The sequence below is a fragment of the Aphelocoma coerulescens genome, chromosome 1 (assembly GCF_041296385.1).
Source record: "Aphelocoma coerulescens isolate FSJ_1873_10779 chromosome 1, UR_Acoe_1.0, whole genome shotgun sequence".
Lineage (NCBI taxonomy): Eukaryota > Metazoa > Chordata > Aves > Passeriformes > Corvidae > Aphelocoma > Aphelocoma coerulescens.
In genome coordinates, this window is record NC_091013.1 from 24,282,885 (window position 1) to 24,310,746 (window position 27,862).

Below are 27,862 nucleotides of genomic sequence, written 5' to 3' on the forward strand. Positions count from 1 at the left end.
TCTAAATAGATGTCTGAACATTGCAGTACCAAATCTTCAGAAGTAATTTGTAGCTGAAAATTTGCATAAACCTGCTTTTATCAATAAAGCTTTGCTTTGCCTATGTAGACTAGATTGTATCTTGCATTATTGAGAGTGTTTGGGCCAAATTTTTCTTACCTTAAACTCCTGAGTGCAGTACTTCAGTGAGATAGATCTTTCTCAGCTGATAAAGTTAAGTCAGGGATGAATTTCTACTGCATCAAACTCACTCATGAATAAGGAAGGCAGGATCTGGCCTCTTTTATAAGTTCATTATTTCTGGCTTAGTCAAATTTCGATGAGATCATATCATTCTGGTAACACCTATAAGTGAATTTTTCATGTTTTCTTTAGGCAAGTGTGATCTTGACTCTAATGGTAAAATTAACTTGATAACAGGCCTTTTGAAACCTTTGGCAGGTTGTTTCGGCCCAGCTGCTTTTTAATAATTTTTCTGTTCCTCTTTGCATTGTTTTATATTGCACTTATATGAAGAAGATTTAACAATCTTAGTAAATAATGGCTATTAAGATCATAAATTATCCCTATTTTAATATTGTTTTCTTAAGACATTGCAAGATAAGAAATGAGACATAGCATTGTTTATTTTATTCTTATTTTAGATAAAAGTACCTCAAAGATTTAAAGTAATTTTGTCAATATGATGCTGTAAAAGATGAGATGTAGTTCATGTTTTATGTAATATATAATCCCGGACTGAGAGTTAATGTAAATTGCTTAGAGGGGAAATCCCTCCCTTTTGGAATCCCTGAGAATTTCTGTGAGGCTGGGGTTTTGCCCCATTGTTTAGGGGAAGTTGTCTGGTTGTAAATCTCTGCTGTTTGGTGCTGTCCTGAGGGGGAGCTTGCACTCAGAAGCTTAAATGTGTGTTCTTGCAAGCATTATAATTGCTAAGGCATCATGTGAAGACAAATAGCCGGGCACTTTCTATTGAGCCTATGCACAACTAGGATGTTAGAGTAGCAAGCATTTAATCTACATAGGAAAAGATCTGAGTGAATACATCTTCCATCGAATCTGCATGTGGATCATGATGGATAAAGACAGAAGTAATTGCTGAAAGGTAAGATCAATTTTCAAGACTGAGCAAGGGAAGCCTGTCAGAAATGAAGAGTGAGTCTTGAAAGGGCAAGTAGAAGCTTTTTGATTTGCAACTACTCCCATGTGTTTATTACATTCAGAAAGTGATTTTTATCAGCAGGTCATTGATTGAAAAATTCCAAAATTTCTGTTAATTTACTGTGTTTTAAAGAAGTCTAGGACTTCTTTATCTTGATGATGATAATTATGTGTTACACAGAGACATAAGCAATTTGAAGTTATATTCTCAACTTGCTCTTGATTTCCTCTGGATTATTTTTTTTTTCCTGGGTGCAGATACAATCCATGGCTGTAATCAGTAATTTGGGGTCTGTGAAGTTTAGCCTCACAATAAAAGCATGTACTGTCCTTTCTAGCTCATTAAGTTTAGCCTCACAGTTACATTAGGTGCAAACTTGCTGATGAATCTTGCAACCAAGGTGAAAGAGAGAGCAGTAAGAGAAGTGACAGTGGTGATAGATTGGTTTAGCTCAGTTCACAGAGTTGATTACACAGGATCATTTTAATGCCTTTGCTTCACAGTTTGCCAGATGCTGGTATTGGTATATGATGACTAGAGGAAAATCCAAGCAAGTGTTAGACTTAAATTACAAAATAAGTTGCATTTAAATGTTGTGAATGAAACAGTTAGATCTGTAAAGTTACATCAGATGTTCTCATCCTGCTGGAATGATAATTTCTGTATGAAGTGCCAAGTTACATCACTTTATCAAACTGCCATTAGACTTTGTGTGATGAAACTCAGCATAAGTTAGTTGTACCAAAATTCTGAGTCTCACCACAGTAAAGCCTAGTGTTGAAACTCCCTGAACTTCACTGTTGAGGATCAGTTTAGTTTTAAAATCCTGCTGTCAGAATAAATCTCTAGGCTATCAGGAAAGTGAAGTTAATTTTATTTAATTTTAGAAGGAGCGTAAAGATCATACTCAGAGGTTCCTCTGCTGTATTCCACTTTTCCATTATGGGATTTGTCAGCGCAGGAGGAGAGAGAAGCTGTGGCAGGAGATGTTAGGATTACCATCCCTGAAGCTGAATGTCCTTGAAGGTCAAGTCCTCCTTCTTCCAAAGAGACCTTCTTCCAAAGGTCTCTTAAATTTAAACCAAGCATTCAAGTTCTGGTTGAACAAGTTGTTTGGGTTTTTTTGTTTATTTTGGGGGTTTTTTTGTACAGGTTTTCCTGCCCTAACTTGATTACATGCAGCACATTCTTTTTCTCCAAAAATCTTGAATTTTAAGTACATTTACACTTCAAAAACAATGCAGTGATACAAGTAGCTCAAGTTGTGTATACTATCATGCCTAGAGAGCAAAGAATATAAAGAATTTTGAAGCACACTTGACAATCTTTCTAAATAATGTGGTAGTATGAAGATACAGTTTCAAACACAAGAGAGATTTAAGAAACAAGGGAATTAGGTCTAACTTATCTGTGTAATCTGGAATATTTTCAATGTCAAAAGAATTGTCTAAATTTTGCCCGTTACCTTTTGCGCTTTTCTTGTTTGTTTACTTTTGTTGCTTACCGTGTATTCTTTTCCTATTTACAGTGTATTTACTGAGGTCTGAACTTTTAAACTGATTTCTTTTTTGAGATTGAGCCGTCTTTACTGTGTGTAGGTCATATGCATATTGCAGCAAAATGTGCTTTCACACTGTTCTCTTTAATATGTTTTTCCCTGCCCTCTTATAACTTCAGCCTCCAGTTCCCATTTTCCCCAATACTCTTACCTTCTTCAGTTTTCCTTTGTTTTCCTCATTCATGAAGGTTTTCTAAGTAAATAGTGCTCATGAGTTTCTTCAACTTGATTTTTTCTTTATATGAGCAGGAATTGAACCAAAAAGAACGTTTATATTTTTGTGGGTTTTTTCCTTAGTCTCTTTTTCTTCTCTTATTATTTCTTTGAAGCTCAAGCTCCATTAATCGCTTGGACCATGATCTTTAAGTGTCACTGTTGATCTTTGCACTTCAAAGGAAGTGTTGAGAGACAACTCCAGTAAATGACTGATGTGTGTGATTTGTTATGCTGGATAGTAAAAATCATGACTAATTCAGTTTTATTGAGGATGGACACCAGAAACTGTATTATATGTTGTATTAAGATACAACTTTATGTTTCAAAGTGATATTGAGTAGAACTAATTTTATCTAATTCTAATGTAACATTTCAAAATACATATTTTTAGATATATCTGAGATTAAAAAATAGAACAGAGTGTAGGTTTGGGGATTTTTTTTATTATTATTCAATGTTGATTCATAAAAAAGAATATTCAAAAATATTGGATTTTTACTCTATGTTCTAATTCATCTCATATTTCTTATTTGTGTGCTTCACTTCTCTTCAGCTAGCTTTTAGGTTTAGTCTCATGTTTTAGGCTTAGGCTGCCATATTTTAGTGAAAATTAGATGGAACCCTAAGGAGCCTGTTAGTGTACAGTAGCTAAGAAATTTTTCAGTGTTTTTTAATAGGGGAAATATGATGACTGGACCATGTAGACTAAACCTTCCTCCTTAAGATCATCACTGAGTATGTTAATATTCAGGAAATAGTGGACAATAATGTCAGTTTTAAAGTTAATGTATAGTGTCTTTTTGAAAATTGACTGCATTTCCTCTGTCTGAAACCCCCTTTCTGTGAGACATTTTTGGATGGTTGTGTCCTACAAGATACATTACTAGGAGGTTGGCATTGCAATTACAGAACATATAATCAGGATCACATCTTAGGTTTTCAAAACAAAACTGAAATGTTCATTTCTGTCATCTGCTTTATTTTGCAAATTAAGTGGTTATTTTTCTATTTGCAGATATCTATACCTTATGCATAAGGTATACCTCTATGTTATTAATTTTATTTCACAATATTTGTTTTGAATATCTGTGCAGTTGTTTTGAGTGGTTCATCCTGAATTCAGGTTTAGTTACATACACACCTACACACTTGCATTCTAATTACATGTCAAGGTATCCAAAGCATTTTTCTACTTGAAAGCAGAAGCAACTTAGCTTTGGATTTTAATGATTAATTTATTTATTCCAGTTTTGACATTAGCAGCTTTTGATATTACTGCTTTATTCCCAAAGTATACTTTAAAAAATTATACCTCCAGTGATGTTTAACAATCATTAACTTGAAATTCAGGAAGAATTTTTATTTAGTAAGGTAGAGGTAGTAAAATAGGTCTGAGACAGCTCAGGGTCTTTGTCTGAGGTCCCAAGTGTAATTGTTATTTGTCTGGCTTTCAGAATAAATGCTGTAGAAATTCTGCTTTGTTCAAGAGTGCAAATATGAAACTCATATTCCTCTGGGTATTTTCTTTCATTTGATGTTAACAATCCCCTCTTCATTGTATTATTCTTCATACATATTGATTGACTAGTGGCAGAGGATGTTCAGTCCTCCATTGGCAGACTCTGAGAGGCAAAGAAATAATTCATTTTGATTACCTCTCTTTTCAACAACTGTTTCTCTCTCTGTCGTAATTCTAACAAGTTGAGCCTGTAAAACTATGTTTAAATGAACACATGATGTTTTCTCAGGAATGAATTTAACATTTATAGTGGTACAGAAGAGCCAAGACACTGTTCCTTGTACTTCTGTGTTGTCCTAAAGGAACTCAGATATCTGATAATATTTGGCAATTTACATTCTCTTGGTGTCAGTTTGGAATAGAAAAAATTGCATCAGACCATATAAAAGTACTCTGGCTTTTGCCTTTTTATTGCTTTAGTCAGTTTACTTTTGCATCTTTAGTTTTATTCCACAAACTTGCATTTACTTCATTTGACTGACATTGATATAATTTGATATTTCTCTGGTTGAGGGAAGGCTTTGTCTTTTTTGTCTTTTTTGTCTTTTTTGTCTTTTTTGTCTTTTTTGGTGTAAGCATGATATAGAAACAGGTGCAGAAAATAAGAGAAGTCTGTGGCATTAAAGATGAAGAATAGGAGGCAAGAAAAAACTGAAATCTGTTTAATTCAAAAGAAAGAAACAAACCTGGTAATTAAGAGCACTGGGATCTTTAGAGTCTACTGAAGACATCTGTCTTCATTTTAGCAGAAAACTATACATACAATAAAACACTGTTTAGAATAAATTACTTTAAATGGGGAAAGCAAGTGCAAAAGTAAACTTAACATGTACCAGATGATTCTCCAATTTTTTGTGAATTCTATTGATGAGTATGTTACACTTAAAGTTTCTGGGCCAATTTCAACCTTTTATTAAAAAAAAGAAATCTCCAGAAAACTATGAAAATTATATATAGATATATATATCTATGCATATATATATACACATATATTCAGGTTAAATTTGATCCTCTGTTGAAGAATTTAAGTGCTGACTGTTTAATAAGCACTCCAGTATTTCACGTCAGACAGAAAATGGATGTAGCTCCAAGGGGTGAAATTGCCGTAGAAACCCTGGCTTAACAGTAGATGTGATTACTCACATAAATGGTAGAAAAGTTAATTTGGCTTTTACTTAAAGTACAAAATATCTCTCTGCACTTTACTAGGTTGCTAATCATCTCGTATGTGGCGGGAGATTCAGTGGTTTCAGCTCCTTATACCATTTAGCTATTATGTCGCATAAATCTATCATGATAGCACAGTTCTGCAATTTATGTTTCAAAAGTCACTCTTAGAATCATCCTGATACAATTACTGTAGATGAATTTCCAGTCAGGAATGGGTCGTTTCAGAAATTGGTATTGACATACAGACCCCCAGTCGCTGAACCCAGCTCATCTCAGTGTTAGATCTAGTGGAGGTGATACCTCTCACCGTTGTTTGAACTTGCTCTCTTCACTCAGCTCCCTGTGCTGCCATGTATTTTTCATTGCACTGGTAGACAGCTCTCTCTAGGAAAGTCAGGCAAGGTGAACCCGAAGTGTAGCATAGTTTTCTTCCTCTAGTTCTTTCATTAATCTTAACTCAGAATTACCACTATGAGGTTAAACCTGGTTGTGTGAGATTAGTGCCATTCACAGTTTCCTTTGATTCCTGGATTTGCACAGTATTTTCTGTAGTTAGTTACTGAAACTGAGTTCTGTCTAAAGCCTACAAGTAACAAATTAAAATTTTCTGAATATGCTAGTTGAGTGCCAATGACCAGAGGATGTCAGGAACTTAGTTTTATACAGCTCCTAAGAATGGCAATTCTTTTAGTCTGGCTTCTGGCATCTATTTTATGCAGTGTAATATGGGACAGAATGGTGTGTGAATATCTTTCAATGAATTACCCATCACCCAGATGATCTTTGGAACTTTTCTATTCTGTGTATTGGTCTTGTCTATATTCAGTTAGTTTATGACACATCTCTTGGAATCATGGCACAAAGTGTGTATATATATATATATATAAATGCACACCTGTATTAGCCTGTTGAACCAGGGAAAGCTGTATTTTTACCAGACCTGAGCAAACAGAACTCTGAATCAGACAATGAGACACGCTGGAGAGAGCTGAATAGGTCCAGAGTGTTTCAAGGTTCTGGATTTTGGACTCAATGATCTTAAATATCTTTTCCAGCCTAGTGATTCTGTGATTCTCTGATTTTGATCTGTAACCTGTCTGTGATAATAAGTCTTATGCTTGTCTGATTGTAAGTTTAATAGTTTCTCGAATAGTAGGAAAATGGGTGAGAAAAATTGTTAGAAAAGATGCAGTTTGCACACAGAGATATACAAATCAAGAAAGCATTCTAAAATAGAAAACTTACTACAAATTTTCTGCTGACTGAAATGATGGAAGGAGGCACAATGTATAAATACCATTTGACAAACAAACTGTATTTGTAATCATAATTGCAGAGAAGTGTAATGTATGGCTTCTGATAGAAATCAGTTTACCAAGCTGGCATTCATTGCAGCTTAGTATTGAACTTACACAGTAATTGCAGTGTTTACTTTGATGCTGGTACACTGACTCCAGTCTCATGATCTGTTTTCAACCAAGAGAAGGATTTATGAAGACTAAGAAAAGTGCTAAATACTTGTAAAAATAAGTCTGTGGCCTTTCACTGTAAACATTATTAATGAAAATAATAATGAAAATAGGGAAATATTTAATGGAATAGTTTGTTGAAAAACAATTGGAGACTGTTCTACGTTATTAAAATTTTCCGTATTGAATAAAGGACAGGGAAAGTCTATATGACCTTTCTTTGATATAAATATTGCCACTCTGATCTAGTGGGTGGCATCCCTAACCATATCAGGGGAGTTGAAACAAGATGGTTTTTAAGGTCCCTTCCAACCCAAGCCTCTCAATAATGATGATGATTCTATGTGTTTTTCCATCAAAATCATTGATAATTTGATTTTATTTTCATATCACTTTTCTGTCTCAAATAGAGATGGCTTAACACTGGTAAATACAATGTGGATTTTAGCACTAAGACCCAGTAGGGATTCTCTTTGTCCTGTTTTGACACACAAACCATGAAAGTATTCTAAATCTTCAGATGTCTTTTAGGGACACCATTTTATACACTATAAGGTCAGTGTTCCTTCAGCACCCAAGTAACCTGCTTAGATGCAGCCCTTCAATCGAGATCTTGGTGTGCCACCTCTGAGGTTTGCTTCAGGTTTGCTAAGCATCTGTGTCCTTGGTGCTTTGTGCCTTATCAGAGGCAAAGGAAGACACTGCAGGGTATTTCGTGTCAGAAGTATTTCACTTGTGACCTTTAATGGAGCTTGATTTTATTGGGAGGGCTGAAGAGATGTGAGAGAAACAGGCACATACATACATCCTGTTCACAGTTTGGACTGTCCTGGAATGCGTTTGGGACAGAAATGGGTCCTGAGGCAGGGGGGACAAAACTGGTCTTGCTGAGCATGGGAGAGCAGATGGGGATTTTCCATTACTGAACCCTGTGTGCAGCATCATGTAGCTTGGTGGCTGTGTGAAAAGCAAAACCCTTTTCTTACATTAAAGGAGTGGAAACTATTGATTGTGGACTGTTGATTGCTAAATAGATAACATATATAAATATATAAACATATATAAATCCATATGAATTTGTTCCATTCTTGCTTTGTAGAGAATATTCTTGCTTTGTAGAAAAAAGTAAGTTACAATAAAGTTTGGTACTGGACCAAATCACATTCGTGTATTGTATGAGACTTTCTTAGCCCATGAGAGGTGAAAAATTATTATTGATGAATGAGTTAATTATATTAATACTTCTAAAAAAAATGTCATTCTTAAGTAAATAATTTATCTATATTTCCCAGTACTTCAAAAGTCCCTAGAGTGCCTAGTGGCTTGGGCGCCTTACCTTTTATTTTTGACCAAGTTAAAAGTGCTTTAAGTGGACCTTACTGTTCAGAATTATTTGTTTAATATACACACCTGAATACACATGGTCATCCCTGCATATACAGGAAGAAGAGGGCTTCTTGCAAGTCAGCTGATCTGAAACTGATTCATGAACTAAAATCAGTGGCTATATGAAATAATTTTAAAGCATATTATCAGTATTTTAACTGGATACTGGTGAAAGTTATAAGCAGGTTCCCAAAGTGCTTTTTATAGTTTAGATCATATACTGTGGCTTTTAACACAGTAGGCTTTATTTGGTGAATCAGCATTTTAAAAGTGGCAAGTGAAGAAATGCCTTTGAGGTTCATAAACTCCATGACATCTGCCTGGCAACTAATGCCAAAGTAAGTCTGAACACAGAAATACGAAATTGCTTTTACTTCTAGAAGCAAAGTTCAAACAATTTTTGAAGCCTTTCAGGAAATGGATTGGACCAGTTTGCACTCGCATGCAGACTGGCTTATTGTTTTTACTTCTTCAGCAATGCTCAGTGTTTGCTAGTTTTTCATCACTATCAGCATTATGCTGCTTATTTCATGTATATTAAGCTTCAAAATTATGCTTTTAGAGTGATAGTTCACAGAATTATGATCTCATGATTCTGCCCTGTAAAATATCTGGCTCATGAGTCAGAAAAACAGTTCAAGGTGTACTGTCTGTATTAATTCTTGTATTACCAAATTTCTATTTTGAGTCACTCCTGTTGCACATTCATTTTTTTCTTTAATGGAATAATTCTAAATTTATGTTTTTATGTAATTTTAGGAACAGAATTCCTGAGTCTCTGATTTCAACCTATTCCACAGGATTATCAATATAATTAGGAAAAAACCCGTACCAGATTGTAGCCCACCAACATTTGGCATTTTGAGGATAAAGACCAAAATATATTTTTGTGTTTTCCTTTTCAGTATATCCACTGTTTGTAAAATTTGTGTACTTCACAGTACACATAGTCTTTCTTACAGAATTATTTGAAATTTCGTTTTATAAAATATCAAGGCAAAACTACTTACTGGATAGCACACAGGCTAATATAAGCTTTCTGTGCTAAAACCAGTTTACAAAACACATACATAACTTGTTACTTTGTTAGTTTAGAAAACTAAAAATAAGAGCTGTGTTCTGGCTGTCATCAAATCTGTCTACAGTGTTTTGTTAATTAATATTATGCTGATACCTCTTGACATTAACAAAGCTATACATATTTTTTTAAGTAGTGCTTTTGGTACTTTATTGCACAAGTTATGAGCAGAAGTATGTGCACTCAAATGATTAGCAGTAGCTCCAGCTCAGTGCTATAGTGTAACAAGGTTCAAAGGATATTAAATGTGTTCAGATTGGAATAGCTTTAAAAACTGGAGACACAGGAAAAAAAGGCAGTAATACATGCCCTTTTTCCCTGAGAGAAAAAAAGCCAGAAACTATTCATTATCATGTTCTGTAAATGTTGTTTAGTTCATTGATGTCAACTGTTTTGCTTTGTCTTTATCTCATTCCTGTTTACATATCAAACAGTGCTTAGTGCAAAGCAGCTTTTCCTCACTAAGCAGAATACATTGTCCTCCCATATTCACATGAGATATTTAAAGAAATGAAAATGTTTGTTGAAATTTCTTATTCTGTGAGTTTGAAAATGTGGTAGAGATTAGTGGAATTTATTTTTGAAAAGTAATGGCTTGTTTTTTTATACTCAATACCCTTCATTCCAGCAGTTTTGAAAGCATGCTTTTAAAACATATGTAAAACTATGAAGTCATTAATTTTCAGTCTCGCCAAACAAACCTAAATTGCATCTTGGGATTTAGTAAGTAGTCACAGGAACAGCTAAACTTACACAAAAAATTGATGTATTTCAGAAAAAGACTTCACAAATATTTAATGTGAGGGCAGTAAACTGACCTAGTTGTAAGAAACCTTTCTTTTAAATGCTTATATTTTGTCTGTAACCAGCCCATATCTGAGATATTATCATTTCTACTTGAAGTTAAAGTAAAAGTTAACTCATCTGGTAATGTTGAATTTTTAGCATTGACCATTGTGCTTAATCAGGGCTGCTACCCTGAACTGGCTGGGAAGGAGGAGTGGGGGCTGCAAAGGAAAAAGCCATAAGCCTTTCGCATGATTGTGCAAGTACATGGTTCATTGGGCAGCACTAATAAGGGGAAGGAAGGGATTTAGCTTGTTAATCCATGCTTCTTAATACAGTGTCACATTAAATGACACCCACAACATGCATATTTATTGTGTTAGAGCTGGAACCTGATTATGAAATACTGCTTCATCCTCCTGTGACATTGGCTCTCTTGAGAATTTTCAAGCAACAAAGCATCAACTAATGAAGATTTTGTAATAATGTTTTGGTTTAGACTTTATGTAATGACAAGTAGAGCCTAAAGATAAGTCTGTGTGGCTCATTGTGAAGCGTATCAGAGACACCCCAGATGGTGCTGAGCAAAAAGTACCATGGCTGTGATGGGTCAGGGGTTCATCTGAGCTAAATAGCTAAATACTGTGTTTTCTGCACTATGCTTAGGTCATACAGTTACAGTTCATGAATGTATGTGTATCTTTGGAATCTCCATTGCATAGAATAGAAATAAATGTAAGATAAGGTTATGTTAAGGCCTAGAAATTATGTAAGCAATGCTTGGGACAGCTTAAAGTCTAGGTTGCCAGTACTACCTATTTCCTCCAGTCTCAGTTATACACCTCTAGTCTTCCTTTCCTTCTTTTTCTGCCTACCAGAGCTCAACATAGGGTATTCACCTAAAACTTTCAGTTACTGACATTTATTTTGATACTAAAATTTCAACTGAAATCAGTGGGACAAAGGATGTGTTTCAAGTTAGTTACACAGAAGTGCTTTGCTGAACTGGGACAATACACAGTGGTGAAATAATTCATTATTCTGCTTCACAGTACTTGTACACCTGGCAAGAAAAGAAACCAACTTCTTTCTTGTTTTTCCAGTGGCCTAAAATCACTAACTATGATGTCATGATGGGTATTGTCTATGTCTGTTTTTGGAACAATTGATGCAGAATTTTATAGAAGCTGGGACTGAGAGCATACTTATGTGTGCTTGTTAATGACACATTTTAATTAAGGTCAAGCTGCAATAAAAGCCTTTATAGCATTAGAAGTATATAAATGCTTCCAGAAGGCATATATGAATCCATTCAGTCTAACTGATTTTCTCTTCTCTAGGTTATGGGCACAGTATTTCCTACCAGCTGCCTATAAAGCTGACTCATGGAGCAGCTCATGCATAGCAAGTGACAAGTCAGTTCTATATCCTGCCTATCATCACAATTAGAAAGAATTTTGACACCTCTGCGTGAGGGTAGATGTATGCAGGAAATCATATCCAGGATGAAGGTGATGTTTTGAAGGAGCCTGGTTTCAATTATCTCTTCTAAATTTCTTTAACTGGACAGCATATAATGATTTTGGAGAACTATTGCATAACAGGTTTCTGTAGGCTTACAGCATTATATATGTATAAAAAAACCCCATGGGGTTTTTGTCCTAAAAGTAGAACAAAAACATTCTGGCTTGGATAAATAAATATGAGGTATCAGGATCTCAATTTTAATATTTTCCTTTTTTTTATATTTTGAATAGGTGAAGGAATGTTAGGACTTTTATTTGTATGACATTTTTGTAAAAGAAATAAGGGCTTTATAGACAAAATCCAGACTTTCTGATTCATACCATGATTGGCAGTGGCTTGCACTGCCTAATTAATACTGATAGAGAGTCCTGTATTTAGTGATTGGTTTGAGTATTTATTCTTTGCCCCTTCCATGTAAATTCTTTACCCAATAATTTTGAACTCCTTTTAGCAAAAAAATATACTATATTGTGTGTTCAATTGTGCTAGAATAGGAGTTGATACTATTCTATTTCTCTAGGGGTTAGTTAAGAGGTATCGTACTGATGGCAGAGAAATGACATGTGGGCAAGTGGATCAGCAGAAGAAAGCACACCATGGAAGTTTTATTTCCTCAGAGGAACCAGTTGGCCGGGTATCTCAAAAAAGAACAGATTATGACATTCAGCTCTTTTCATCCATTTGTTTTCTTTTTTTTTTTTTCTTTTCCCAACTAAAGGAATATAAACAGAGAAAAATAATATTTTCCTTTGCCCTTGGTTTAAAAAGGGCCTCCAGAGATCTGGTCCAAACCTTTGTATCAAGACAGGATCTACTGTGCAAACAGAGAGGTCCTTTGAAAATCTATTGTCACAGCCGCACCAAAGAAAGAAAACGTAACTGATTTGTGAGCTAAAGCCAGGGCAGCTTCATCTGTGTTCTCATTCATGTTCCCAGTTCTTATCAGGACCATGATTCTATCATTCCCAGATCTTTAAACTTGTGATTTTCTGTCTGGGGATAGTATTTGGAATAAGCAAAGTTTCTGTTGTGACTCCCAGCCCCATCTTTTTTTTTACTTCATAAGCGCCAAAGCATAAGAACTAAAGTCTAAGTAAAGTAAGCTTGAATTCATTTACTGTACACCTTTACCCAGAAGTCCAGTAGAATAAAGATCTTATCCTCCCTGAGTGATTATGTGCAAGAAAGGATTATTTTTCAGTCATCCAGGTAGCCTTATTAATAAATAATTTCACGTGGAAGGTACAAACCATTTACTGTCTAGATACGAAAGCTAAGTTGTATTGGCTTGGAGATGTTGTGGTGTCATAGCATGTGTACTGACAACTATTTTGATCCAGCTTGCATGGGATATCTTCATCAATTCCAAGAGTTTGGTCCTGTGCCCCAGCTTTTTTTTAAAACAACTGCTGGGAATTTTCTGACTCACCAGCAATACTATTTCTGCAGGTATTTTGAAGGTATAAAAAAAATCCTAAAAGTGGTTTTATTTGGTTTCTAGCTCATAAAAGGTAATAAAAGTGTCTGGAAAATTCCTGATGATAAATTGTTCATATCAGTTTTTCTTAAAATTTGAGGTTAATGTCTAGAAAATTTTAGTTTTCTAAAATTTTAAAAAAGGAAGGTAATTTAGAATTTGGTGTCAAGGGAAGGGAAGGGAATTTCTGATGAAGTGGTCACAACCTGCTAATCTCTTTGAGGCAGTTTCACTGTTAGATATGACTTGAACGACTGTAACGAACTAGATATTTCTGTATCCTGCAGAGCAATATGTATATAGGTGTGTGGCATAAAAGGGCTGCTCTTACAGAATACTTGAACATTTCAGGTGTCAGATTCTGCAAATGCAAACTGGTTAGGATAGTGTTTTGATAATGTTTTACTTACTCTCTTAGTGAAATATCAAAGTTTATTATCAGATTTCAAACTTGTTTATATTTCTCTTTTCACAGATTTTATATAAATGTAGCAGTTCTAAGAATAAACAGAAATTGCATGAATTGTTGAGGTTGAATGAGGCAGATTACTTTGATACTAAATGCTCTTGAGTTATAGTTCAAAAGAAGATAAATTAATGCAAATCAGGTATTGTTTTCCTGAAAACTGGTAGCCAAAACTTTTCTTTTTAGTCTTTGCTTGTCTTAGCTAGTTGTAGCTTTAGTCTCATTATTTGCTCAATCATCTAAGCAGAGGATTACTTATTTGAACAAAGTTTTTAACTGGTGGGGTTATGTAAGGAATTTTGAAATATACTTATGTCACTAAAGTTCAGTATTTTTCAGGTAAGCTGACAAACATATTTCTTCTTCCTATTTGAGATCTGTGTACCAAATATATAAGTTGAATGATTGTGATGAGTGTAACAATTATAATGAGAATGATAAGGTAAAAAGGTAAGGTAATTATTTAATTATATGGGTGGTTAATGTTTAAGAAACTAATGTCATACTAAGTACTTTTTTATACTCTTGGTTGTAGCAGTCGCACTCCTACCTGAAAATTTGATCAATATTGTCATTATAATAATGGTTCAAAAATTGCATATTATGATAAGCAATATACTAAAAAATTACCAGCATTGACTTTTTCTTCTAAATAGTATTTTTTTCCTTTTAGAGACTAGAATAGATGAGATTGTTACAATGCTGCAAATTAGAACTATTAGAAAAAAAAGAGAAAGAAAACCCATATAATCTCTTTTACATTTCACGAGAACTTCTCTATCCAATGCAGCATTGTGCTTTACTGAAAGTGACTATATTACAATTAGATTAGTTTATCTTTAGGAAAAGACATTTTGTGAATCAGTGAGTTTCTTCTTTTTTGAAATAAAAATCACTGATCATGTCTTTAAAACTATGTTTTGTGTGCTGATAAACTTTCTGTTAAAAGTACTAGTCCAATGCAAATGCCAGCATGGGGTAGGATTTAAAAAAATTGTTACACAGTCAGCAGAAAGAGGTTAATTACTAGAACTGCATAAACTCTTTGGTTTGTCACTTTGCCAGAGATATAAATATCATCTGTCTGAGTAGCTACCTTCAATTAAAAGGCTCAACTTCATCCAAAATCTGAGAATCTAAAACTATGGTAAACTAATGTGAGTGTGCATTTGCAGAGTGAATTTGTACAGAGATATGGCAGTAAGGCTAGTAAAACTGCACTAAGTAAGCACGAAACTGGTGCACAGCCTGTGTGCATCAGCTCTGGATTGTGTAGCTGTAGTACCTCTTTTACTAAAATTATCAGCAACAAAGAACTCAGGAGTCACTGGGTCTGGTTTACATTTGACCACAGACTATCTGGTTGGAAACTTACAGGAACATTGCACACACTCAAGTAACATTGTAGGCTTGCATGGCTATAGTTCACAATAGCAAAAACCTAAGTAAAATCTCCACTGTAGGTTCAAAATATGTTTTAAGCCGTTTAGTTCCTCTTCATCAGTGGCCATTCTGCCCAGGCCACTTGAATGTCGAAAGACAAAAATGCACTATAAATATGACGAAAGATACACATCCTGGAAAGAAGTTTACATTTTATGGAAATGTGATGCATCTGCAACCAAGGAATGTTTATTATTCTTAGGACTTCTGCACTGTGACACATCTCTTTCCCCTTTCCTTATTTTTGCAGGAGAGGGGACAAATTAAGAACTCTTCTGACACAAATGGTGTCTCAAACCCTTGTAGTCCTCAACACTTTTAAGGTGGAAAGAAGGAGATGCCAGGGAACTGTTCTAGAAAAAAAATATTGCTATCTAAAGATTGCTATGTTTCTGAGGCAGAATGAACTTAATAATTAGGACAATGTGTTTCTTTGTATGGCTAGAATATATTATGTTACATGGTGTATTTCCTACATTTTGTAAGGGTTGTATGATATCCATCAGCAGTTCCAAGTACTCTGTACAATTAATTCATCCTTAATATGAGTATACTCTATATTATAAACATGTAACAGTCAAATGTGCAAATCTTCAAAGCAATTTTTCATCTTTCATTAGTCCTTCAATAGTTTGGAAATGAGTGGGCCTCATGAAATGTTATAAAATAATTTAATTGCTTTTAGACTGGGGAAACTAAATTGAAGTGCACCTTAGAAAATGTCCAACTGCATCCCTTTCCAAGAGCACCAGCACATCTGCTGATTAAGTCTTCAGGATGTGTATTGCTGGGAAAGTCAGATTCTCTTCCAACAGGCAAGTCCCAGCAGATGCTGCAGTTTATGGATGGTTTGTTAGAGCCATAGGCACCTGGTTTGGCAGGTACCCATTTTGCCCCCTGCTGTATCCACAAGCACTGTGCTGAAGGCAAGAACTGACATGAGCTGTTTCATGCCACAGCTCAGCTCTTTCCTCTCAGAGTGAACGTTCTGCACCACTGTGCTGTGCTGCAGCCTGCTTTCATGAGTGTTGGTCGTGCTCACACAGCTTTTTGCAACAACAGTTCCCGCTAGCATTTCAACTGTGCTAAAAAAGTGCTGGTTAAATGGGGTTACTTAAAAAGGAGAAGTGTGGGGTATTCTCTTCACAGGACAGGAAAGACTACTCCCTGCTCAGTACAGAGAGAGAGACAAAGAGTTATTTAGGGAGAAAACCATTGAGGAGGAGGCTTTTTTTGCAGAAATGGCCATATGCTTCCAACTCCTACAACATTCAACAATAGAATATTTTGACAGCAGAATGTCTGCTGCTGTAAATTTCCTAATTATGGATCAAAAATGCCACCAACACATGATGCATAACACGTTACTGGCATAAACTCATGCAGCAGTTCAGAAGAGTGGAAAATTTTCTGATGTATTAACCTTTATATCAATAGGTTCTATGCCAGATTCAGGATCAGATGTATTCTAGGCTCCTTTTGAACCTGCAGGCAATGCAAAAAACCCCAGGAAAAAAAACAACATAAAGCTGGCTATACTTTGTATCATCTGCTCTAGCTGATTTGACAGCTGTGCTATGATTTGTACCTACCTCAATCTGACAAAATTAATGTTTTAGTAACCTTGAGGAACCAGTGCTAAGCTCTGGCAGTGATGCTAACAGACCCAAGTTCTCAGTGGTTGTGTGAACCACCAGTTTCATCCACTGATGTGAGAGGCTTGTTCGTACTTGAGGTATCTGCTGAGTTAGTCCCCCTGCAGGTGCAAAAGGTACTTATGCACCCAGGCACATGTTTTTAACCCCATCATTATTCTTATGCCCACCTGCTGGGGTAACTTACGCCATTATGACTGCAAGGGAAATCCACACTGGTAAATCTGGTATGGATCCGCTAAAACTGCACTTTGTATTTCATTGTGTGTACTACTTAAACCTCATTATCAGTTAGAAAAGTGCAAATATTAATAATTCTTCCTACACACATTCATGTAAAAGGCCACCCTTATAAGAACTACCACCCCAACTGGAGAGTTGCCAGACCTTTTGTGGAAACAGGAGTTAATTTTGAAACTGTCTCCTCTATAGTGCTACTAGAACATGATTGTAAACAAGAATTGTCAAAAATTAAACCAGTATTGCTTTCCATACTTAAGTGAAAGATCGTGGACTGAACATTAGTAGAGAGCAGAATAATTGTGGGGAATTTTTGTTGTAATTGTGGTGAAGGGTGAGGGCTGGAATGTGTACAAATTGTACACCTTTGCTGGTGTAGTGATGATGTTATTTGGATAGAGGTGTGGAGAGTTCTTTTGTCTATCTAAGTGACAGTTGTGAAGATTGCAGATTGTGTGATGAATATGTATTTTAATGACAATGATAATTTAATGAAAATGATAAAAGAAAAAAATCTTACATTCTCAGTATGATGTAATTCAAAGTCAGGTCCTGTAAGATATTCAGACGGCTCATCCTTAGTGATTTCAGCTCTGTCAAAATACCTGAATACTTTTAAAAATACAGACTTACTTCAAGAGGCTCAAAATAAATGGTTGTAAAGGCTAGATTGCTGCACTTTTAAAAAATCTGTTTTGCTATAGTTTTTGATTAATTTTATTATTCTTTATGTTGCTTCTGGATTTTTCTTTTCTTTCCTGAGTTAGCTGCTGCACTAGGTGTCTCTCTCTTCTAATCAGTCTTTGGGAAGGTACATAGAATTTCCTTTTGCTTCCCAGCTTGCAAAGCTGTACAGCCTTAAGGGCTGTACACTTACTGTTCTGTGTACTCTGTTACTGCTTCATTCTGAGAGATGCTGAGTACACCCATCACCCATTCAGCTGCTGGGGGAAGGAATGGTCATTGTGGCAGTTAAGGGCTGATCTATTGCCTAGCCAGCAAGAGAGGAATTTAAAGCAGTCAGAGTTATCAGAAGTTCTCCTCAAATCTTCCTTCTGAAGGGGAATCTCTGGTAGTGCAAGAATGGCAAAACTGGCAGTGGTACAAATCCAGTCTGAACTTCTAGCTTACATGTAGGGATAAAGTTGGGGTTGGGGGGAGTCTTTATGCAAAAGTTTAAGAAAGAAATACACACTATTCTGTCACTGGTACTGTTCCCTCCAAAGGCTGAGAAAAATCTGCAATAAACCTGATTAGAAATGTAAAGTTGGAGTTTAACTTCAAAAATTTTATCATTGTAAATTTGCCTTCTAAATACCATATATGCTGGTTTTCCTCTGTGCAGGTATCTAAGCCAGAGTGTATCAGAAGAGACAATGTTAGCAGCCAACCCTCAAAACAGGGAGAAATTAACCATACTAAAACAAGCTCTAGGTGCTCTGGGATTCAACAGCCTGGTAAGTTACATGAGCTTATGTTATTTGTGGCTAAAAGAATTATATTAGTTGAAAGCAGGTCATAAGTAACTCTCACAGATAACCTTTTGTGGGGAAAGAAGCTCCTTTCCATCTTTTTTTCTTTTTTCTTTTTTTTCCTGTTGGTTAAGACCTTGAAACAAATACAGCACTAGTTTACTCCAGGGAAATTACTATAATCACATTTAATTAGACACAGAACCAACAATGTAAATCTTTTTCATTCTTAAAGATTCACAAAACAGCTTCAAGGTGTAATACTCTGAACAATTAAATTACATAGATAAAAAGAAGCAATCAAATCCCATATGACAGACACCTCATAAAAGCCACAGAAGTTTTTTCCTCTTCCTGATTATCTCCCCATCCTTTTTAATTTTGTGAAATGCACATATGCTCACCTGAAAAGAAGTAAATACCTATTTAGGCAAAGAAAATAAGAGCTGGGTAACTTGAAAGAGCTGACTTATTTCCCCGAAAGCAACAAGAAGATAGGCCTGCTGTTTGCCTTTAATCCTATGAAGTTAATGAAGAAGATAATTTGGAAAATTAATCAAGAAGTGGTTCTGGAGGACAGAGGTGTGATGAAAATCAGAAGAAATAGAAGGATGCATACAAGAACTCATGTAAACTGTGTATCCCTTTGGAATACTAGAACGCTTAAAAAACTCCCCATATTTCTTACATATGTATATGCTACCTAGCACACTGTAGCTGGAACACATCTGCAAGAGAAATGCATAAGCAACAGTAGTTTTAGAAGGAGGTAAAAACTTCCCCCTGTAGTATATCATTAGAAAAAAGGGACAAAAATTAATGTAACTCTAAGTTAGGTCATCATCAAAAATGACAGATAGGCAGGAGTTGTAATAAAAAAGCATCAAGGGCTATCAGCAAAAAATTTCTGAATTTGTTGAAGCTTTTATTTAGGTGTTAGTTAGACTTCTGTGGTGGTGGTGGTGGTACATCATGGAGCTGTTTGGCATTCCCTCGTTAAGGTAGTAACGAATGTCACCTTTCAATGTAATGAAGAGTAGGGTTCATTTTCATGAATGTTCATGAGACCATGTACAAAATTGAATACATTGAATACAATTGAATACATATGGCTACTCTTAGTGGCTCAAGCTCTGTACCAGTAGATTTCAATAGCAAAAATGTCCAGACACTTCTGGGTTTAGCCCAGTGTTCCCAGTTCAGTGGATCTCTCTTGCTCTTTCATTAATGTTTCTGTTCTGTTGAGGAAGAAATTCAGCTCATTAGTAAATAATTGAATGCAAAAGGAATCATGATTTAAAAGCCTGTGGTAACTGTCTGAGAATGCTTCATATACAATATTCTTTTGAGTCCAATACTTCACTTTGCTCAGAGTTCTTGAAAAGAAGTTACACCTCAGAAAAGTGTAAACCATCTTGAAGGCTCCTCTGTATTCAGGCAGCATTAGAATAATATTTAGGGGGTGAGAAGTCTGTGGAACTCTCAAGTACTTCAGGCTCATCTCCTGTGTTGAACGTTAGAGGGCAGTACACAGAAAAAACCACATTCCTAAAATTGCTACCCATTACTTTTGAGGTACGTGGAAAGATCTGTAGGTATCATTCCTTGACTACCTAGCCACATTTAATGATACAGTAGATAATATTTTTGAAGAGCTACATAAAAATTCTGTAGCAGTCATTAATGGTATTGTCCAAAGCATGTTAATGTTCATTAAAAACAATTACTGTTTTAAAGGTGGGGGAACATGCATTTACACAATAAAAAAGTGCTTGAGAATCTGGAATGTGAAGTATACCTGAGACCTCACCAAAATCAGCAGAACCAACAGCTGTTCCAGCCCACTGCCATTCAGTGATGTACAGTCATCCCCAAACCAGTTCTGAATGAGTTAACCTACAAGCAAGGAGAGTGCAGTGCTAGTGTGCCACTTCATCTTGCCTGAGATGCCATTCCAAGAAGCAGGGTATAGCACCCTAGTTTGAATGCTATATTAGCATAACTTCTATTTTAAGAGTTATCTTGTTCAGACTTTGCCTGTATATATTGGGTTTTTCTGAATCTTCAGCTTTGGTACTGTGTAAGACTAAAATACACAAAATTGCCCTATAGACATCTATCTCATACTGCAAGAGATTGATGTTCTTGTCTTAAAACGTAGTTTAGAGACTCAAACATGCTTAAACAGCACTGGAGGTGCCACAGTCTATCCCAGAAAGAATGTAAGCTTTTTTAATGCCTTTTGATGATTGGCATGTTTATTAGGGAAAGGAACATGAAGAAAAGAAGAAGAAAACTTGAGAATAAAGAGGATGTATTAGCTAAGTATTTCATTAGTAATGTATTTATAATCTTAGTCTGCAGATTCTGATAAGTGAGGGTTCTCACTGTCACTTCTGCAGTTTCATCAGAATCAGATTCCAAATACTATTTTTCAAAAATATTTCAAGAATCATCAATTAACTTTGCTGTGCACAATTCCATGTAATATTATAGTGCATATCAGGTTTCCTGTTTTACAATTTTAAGAAGCACCATTGTTATAAAACTGACCTTAAAAAAATCTTCCAAAAACACACAATGCTTTCCATATTTTAAGATTTAAGGGTCATATTTCATGGATCATATTTTTGCTTAAATTTAAAAATATTTTTAACAATAATTAACCAACCAAAACAACCAAAGAAAGTTAATTTTCTTCTTGCTGTGCTAAAAATGAGGCCAGGAAAAATCTGCCCCTAAAGATAAGTGCTTCACAATCTGAAACATTGCAAAAGATTATGCAATCCTGGAGGGAAAGTGTGAGGGTAAGGAAGGTTGCTTGTGTTTCTTGCAGACCTTAGTTACAGCTTTTAGTACCAGGAACCTCTTTTAATTTAGAGCTAAACACTTTGTTTGTGAATTCACTTGGTTGATGCAAAAAACCCCTTGCTATTCCCAGATACATAAATAGTCTCAATGGAAATTCTCTATGGACAAGATATGTTTTATTTCTTGTAGAAATAATGCATCCATTCAAGATATTTCAGTGTTGTTACCACATTCTGAAAAACATTCTTAACCTAGTGGTTAAGGTGACTTACATTAAAACAAAGGAAATAAAAAGTAATTTTGTTGGTTCATGTCCTGGCTAGGTTCCAGTTTGATTTTAGATTTCCTGTTAATAATTCACACGTGAATACTTTTCAAATTATCAAATGGCAGTGATAGAAACTAAGAGAATTTGTGTTTTTATAAAGCATTGCCTTTCACTGGTGTGCCCAACAAATCTTTTCTTTATCTTTAATTCTGCAAAAAATGTGTGCAGGAGGTGGAGAACCTGTTTGTAATTCTCTCAGCAATTCTGCATCTTGGAGACATTCGCTTTACGGCTCTGACAGACGCTGAGACAGCATTCGTGTCAGACCTGCAGCTACTGGAACAAGGTCAGTAGGATGTGACCTTGGAGCATCACCTGCTCGGTCCCACAGCAGGGAAGTTGCACTGTTCCACCGACAGATGGAAACACAAATCCAGGGAGACAAAAAAAATGACTTCTGAAAATTCATAAGTTACTGTGGGAAGACAGTATCCAATTGACTTGGATGTTTTATAAATTACAGATTTTTATGGAATGAAATAAAATGCCAATATTTCAAATTATCTAATTAAATGTCATATTTAATTCTATTATTTGCCAAAAGAAAATGTACAGTGTACTTTGTGCAGTCTTCTTTTAAAATGCTTCTGCAGCGCTTGTCAACAGCTGAACAATTTGCCTTGAATTGAATTCCTTACATTCAAAATCTATGTCTTAAAAGGGTCTCTTGTTTCAGTGCTTTGAAGTTTGCCCTCTTGGTCACTAACAAATGTCTTGCAAGTGGCTTATGGATACAGAACGTCAATAAGTGGCATACCTTAACTCTAATACCATAGAAAGTCTGCCAAACCCTGGGGAGAGTCCTGAGTAATCTTTGAAGGGGAAAGAAAGCTATAATGTAATATACAGATATATTAAAACTTCACAAAGTACTGATTACAGTAATCCAATTGAATGTGTTCATTAATTTTGATTACTCCTATGACAGCACCCTTTTCTTTAATGTTTGGATTCTTTCACTATTCAAAAAGAAATATACAGAAGAAAGTCTGCTGTAAAAAATGAAATGTGTAGTATAGCATAAATTAGTCTTTGTTTACATTTTCTTTTCATTTCAGTGGCAGGGATGCTGCAGGTTTCACCAGATGAGCTTGCTTCAGCCTTAACAACTGATGTTCAGTATTTTAAAGGTAATCTTTTCTAAGCTTACATTCTTATAGATCAGACCTGGTGGCATTTTGATCCTTCTGATTTAAAAAATTTAAAAGCTGGTGATTTTTGTTCCTTATTTCTTATATGGTCCTGTACACATTCCCTCTGAGGAATATGTAGGCTTATCTGCCAGGCAGTAAATCAGACTGGGCCACCAAATTAGAAATGCCTTTGTAATATGGAACAAAGCAGTTTCACACTGTGATGCTGATGAGCTCCTAACTTGATCAATGTTACGAAAGTGTGTCAAGATAACAGATTAGATATTAATAGATAGTATTAGTAAGAACTGTAATCAACTGGAGTGTCTTGGGAAAAAACATCTGAAAAAAATATTTTCAGTAAAATACTGGTTCTACGTGGTACTCATACTCTATGTGGTACTTTATACTTTTTGAACAAAGTATAAAGGCATGTATTTCCAAACTAAAAATGTTTTGAGTGTTGACAGTCTTCTCATCTTGCACTGGAGGCTTCAGAAAAAAGCTAACACCATGTAAATGTTTGGCAAAGGAGAAGTAGCTAAATTTATTGTAACTAAAATTACTTAAGGCAAAGTTTACAACACACTTTCATCTCTATTTTCTGCTTCTTCTTTTAGGAGACACAATTGTTCGGAGGCACACTATAGAGATTGCAGATTTTTACCGGGATCTCTTGGCGAAATCTCTATATGGTCGTTTATTTAGCTTTTTAGTCAACACAATCAACTGCTACCTTCAAAATCAAGATGAGAGTGGCAGGTAGGAGTGCCATTGGAAACTATTAGGTGTTCCATTATCTGTTCAAATTCAGAACCATAAAAGAAACAGGATTCCATTAAATGGTGGAATTTAATGCACACTGATAATGTTTTAAAGCATTTTATAATAGCATGACAATGATACTTGGATCTTTAAAGCACTGGCCATTCCTTCTAGTTGTTTCTACTGTAACAGATTTTTTTATTTATTTGCTTATATAGGAGGCCTTAGATTTTGCAGTAATCTACATTGGTGGTTACAATTAGTAGCCTTTTAGGACTTGACAACACAGAATGAGCTATGTCTTTCAACGTGCAAAATGCTGCTTGTTGCTTTTTTAATGCAGAACATACTTCCCAAAACAGTGATCTTAGCACAGGGTATTAAAAACAGAATTTTTTTCAAAGGCCTTCAAATGAACGTTTAAACTTAACTGAATTAAATGTTCTAAGAATGTTCTCTAGGTTAGCATCTTCTAAATGCAATGCTGTTGCTATCTAGCGTGGTTTCTTGGAAAAATGAATGCTAATTAATGTGCATCAGTGGAGCAGTCAAGAAACAAAGGAACAGCAATAAAAAGAAGATCTCAGTAGAATCAAAGTAACAAACTAAGTCAGTAGACCTAATTAGATATCATATGCATGTGACTTAATCAAAGTTCAACAGCTCATATGCTCAGCTGAGCTTTCTTATGAACGTGAAATACGAATGGTTTGGAATTACTGGTAAATGGTAATCCACTAATGACAGATGGGGAACTTTGGTAAGTAAGTTTTCTTTATATCGTATCTCCATGGCTGCATAGGACAAATTCTTATAAGGTGCCCTCTTTTGGAGTTCAGGGACTTCAGAATCTTATTTTTATCCTTATTCATAGACCAATCAGTGACAAATCACATTTCTCTTCCATGAGTGTAGCTAAGAGAAAAAGGTTCCATGCCTGAGTAACTCAGCTTTCTACACCTAAAATCTGTCATTATACATACACCACTAGAGTGTGTGGTGATATACACCACTCACTTCCTGCTGAAGGCAATCAGAAGTAACATGGAATGATTTTGCTTGTCTGTTTGTGACACTAAGCTAGAGCAATTTTCCAATCCACGTCCTAATTTGTCATACTCTGTTCATAATAAGGAAAGGCATGAGGTCACAATTCTTCCTCATTCATTCCTAGGACATATGGAACAGAGGCTTAGCTCAGTGCATGTCTGTGACAGACAACAATCTAGCTCAGGCATTTCTAACTACAGTGAGCTTTTTTTGTAGTGGTTGTTGAGAGAGAAATTTAGAATTGGTATATTAAAAATCTATTAAAATTATTTGAAATAATTTTTCAGTCTGTAATTTTAAAATTTTATGTCTCACAGTCTTTCAGAATAGGTGTTGTGTATCTCTGTTGCTAATATAAACCTATGATTTCTAGATATCATAGGATCTTCAAATAAAGAAAGTCAAAGTTGTTTGTATATTACCTTGTACTCTCCTTTTAGTGAAATCTCGAGGTAGAAGAAGAGACTTCTACCTTGTAAAAATATTTCTCAGTGAAACTATTTCTACCTGTGAAGTAACTTGAAGACTCTGTGAGGTTGTAAGTTACAGCTAAAACAGGACAGCTGTTTGATGTATCAGAAGTGAGGAATTTGCAATAGTCTACTGTGGCCACATATTATACCTATGCTTGAAAATGGGCAGTTCTTCATTTAGGCTGGTTATAGAAAGCTAACCAGCTCAGTATTAATTGGCAGTACTGACAAGATATACTAAATTTTATCGGGCCAAAATCAGCTTCCTTCCCTTTCCAAACTTGAAGCTAAGTAGCTTAAATGAAAATTAAGTTGATCATCCTACACTAATATTTGAACCTCAGTTAAAATGGCCCACACCCTTTTCTCTTTTTTTTGGGGTCCATCCTAATCATATTGCTTAACTTGGAGGAATAAATCAAGGCATAGAACAGTTCTAGGTGCAAACTGGGTTACTGCAATGAATTTGTGATTTGTGGGTCAGATTTACTTCAAATACATCTGAGTAACTATCAATTAGCAGCATTGTATCTCCAGTTTGGTCCAGTTTTAATAAACCTTTGCTTAAAGAGCCACCAAAAACATTAACTTATGTGACAAATAAGTCTGATAATTCCAGGCCACACTGTATTCCCAGGTTGGAAACTGACAGAATTATTGCTTATCAGATGGAATGAAGCCTTGATCAGAAACCTGGAATAAGTTTTCTAAATCAGTTTTCTTGTTTTGTTGTGAGGCAGTTTAGTTGCATTTCCATCACACTTCAGTGAGAATTTATGAAACAATAAAATTAGATTTATTGGCTTAGTAACTCTAAAAGAAGCATTTGATCTTAGCATTTTTGAGGAAACTGGTTATCTATGTTTAACTTTTATGGTGGAAATACTTGATTTTGGTATTTAATATTGATTTATATTTACTATGAAATAGTTTGTGACAGGTTTCAGTCAAAATAAAAGCAATAATTATCATTAAATCTAAGCGAAGGAAGATGATGCTGTGACAAACTGCAAAGAACAAGCTCTAAAAGTACAAAGTACAGAGAGTAAAAAGTGTTGCCAGAATCCAGCAAATTCATTACTTTGTAATACTACTCAATAGGTATAAAACAAGAATTTTAATAATGGTGTTAAGTGAGAAAACACACCTTTAGAAATGTTGTTCTCTTTCATAAAAACTTAAAATTTTGTCTAGTTTTAACTAAATTATAACCCTACATGCTAGTTTAGACTGGTTGCAAGATCTGAGGTTTTTTATTCATTCTCATATTATTTAAAAAAAAACTTAATTGGCCCCTAGAGTAGAATTAGAAGAAAGCTATTAACATTTCTCACAAGAGCTTATAATTATTTTTTTTTAATTGTTGATATTTGTCTTCACTGATCTATATATTGATTTCCTATTCTAGTGATTTTATTATTATCAAAATAGTCTAGGTGAATTTCTTCCTAAGACTCTTAACTCTTCGAAGTTTACTACTGTTTTACCTTCATTTAGATAAGTATGCTGATGTTCAGTTTTGTAGATTCATGGTTGCCTTAATGTGACATTTTGAGGTAACTGATTGCACATTGGCAAAGTTGGATCTAGTGATCCAAATGAGTAATGAAATGACTTAAGGTAATGTTTTAACAATTCCTGACTCATTCTGCAAGAGGTCTTTCTCTTTATGGGGATTTAAGAATGCCTGTGAATTCTTCTGAAATACTGTTTTTCTTTTCTCATGGAAAACAAGCTAATTAGGTATATGGGCTTGAGAAAATCTTGATACTGTGTTCCCTGCCTGCTAGTAAGTTGAGGGCATGTTATTTTATGAGCTAGTTAGGAAACATTTTCTCTCTTTGTAGATAAAACCTGATAAAAAGCTGATACATATTTGGTAGCTAAAACCTGGCTGAACAGCAAGTCCCAGAGGGTCTGGGTCTAGCTGGAGGCCTCTCACTAGCAGTCACCCTCAGAGTCCATTACGGGGCCCAGTATTGTTTAACTTACTCATATATGACCTGGATGATGGGATAGATGCTTCCTCAGTAAGTTTGGTAATAACACAAAGCTGTGAGGAGTGGCCAATACCCCAGAGTGCTGTGCAGCCCTTCAGAAGGGCCTCAACATGGTGGAGAGATGGGCAGAGAAGAACTGCCTGAAATTCAGCAAAGGCAAATGCAGGGAACTGCACCTGGGGAGGAACAACCTCCTCCCGCAGTACAGGGTGGGGGCTGATCCGCTGGAAAGCAGCTCTGTGGAGAAGGACCTGGGGGTCCTGGTGGACAACAAGCTGTCCATGAGCCAGCAGTGTGTCCTGTCCAAGGAGGCCAATGGTGTCCTGGGTTGCATTAGGAAGAAGATTGGCAGCCAGTCAAGGGAGGTGATCGTGTCCCTCTACTCAGCCCAAGTGAGTGTTGTGTCCAGTTCTGGGCTTCTCGGGGCAAGAGAGACACAGAACTCCTGGAGCAGGTCCAACAGTGGGCAACAAAGATGATTCAGAGACTGGAGCATCTCTCCTATGAGGAGAGTCCAAGAGAGTTGGGCCTGTTTAGTCTTGAGAAAGGACAGCTGAAAGGGGAACTTCATCCCTGTCTACAAATTCTGAAGGGAGGGTGTCAAGAGGATGGAGCCAGGCTCTGCTCAGTGGTACTGAGCAATAGTAAAAGAGGCAATGCGCAGAAACTGAGGCACAG

At 35.6% G+C, this 27,862-nt stretch overlaps 1 protein-coding gene across 1 annotated transcript in view; it reads left to right on the forward strand.

The window, feature by feature from the left end:
• MYO16 (myosin XVI) overlaps window positions 1-27,862 on the forward strand; it is a 366,164-nt gene that overhangs the window by 228,506 nt on the left and 109,796 nt on the right. Inside the window, exons 18-21 of the mRNA XM_069003962.1 lie at window positions 18,498-18,609; window positions 21,932-22,049; window positions 22,822-22,893; window positions 23,517-23,658. Of these exons, the coding sequence (XP_068860063.1) occupies window positions 18,498-18,609; window positions 21,932-22,049; window positions 22,822-22,893; window positions 23,517-23,658 (444 nt within the window). The remainder of the gene's footprint in view (window positions 1-18,497; window positions 18,610-21,931; window positions 22,050-22,821; window positions 22,894-23,516; window positions 23,659-27,862) is intronic.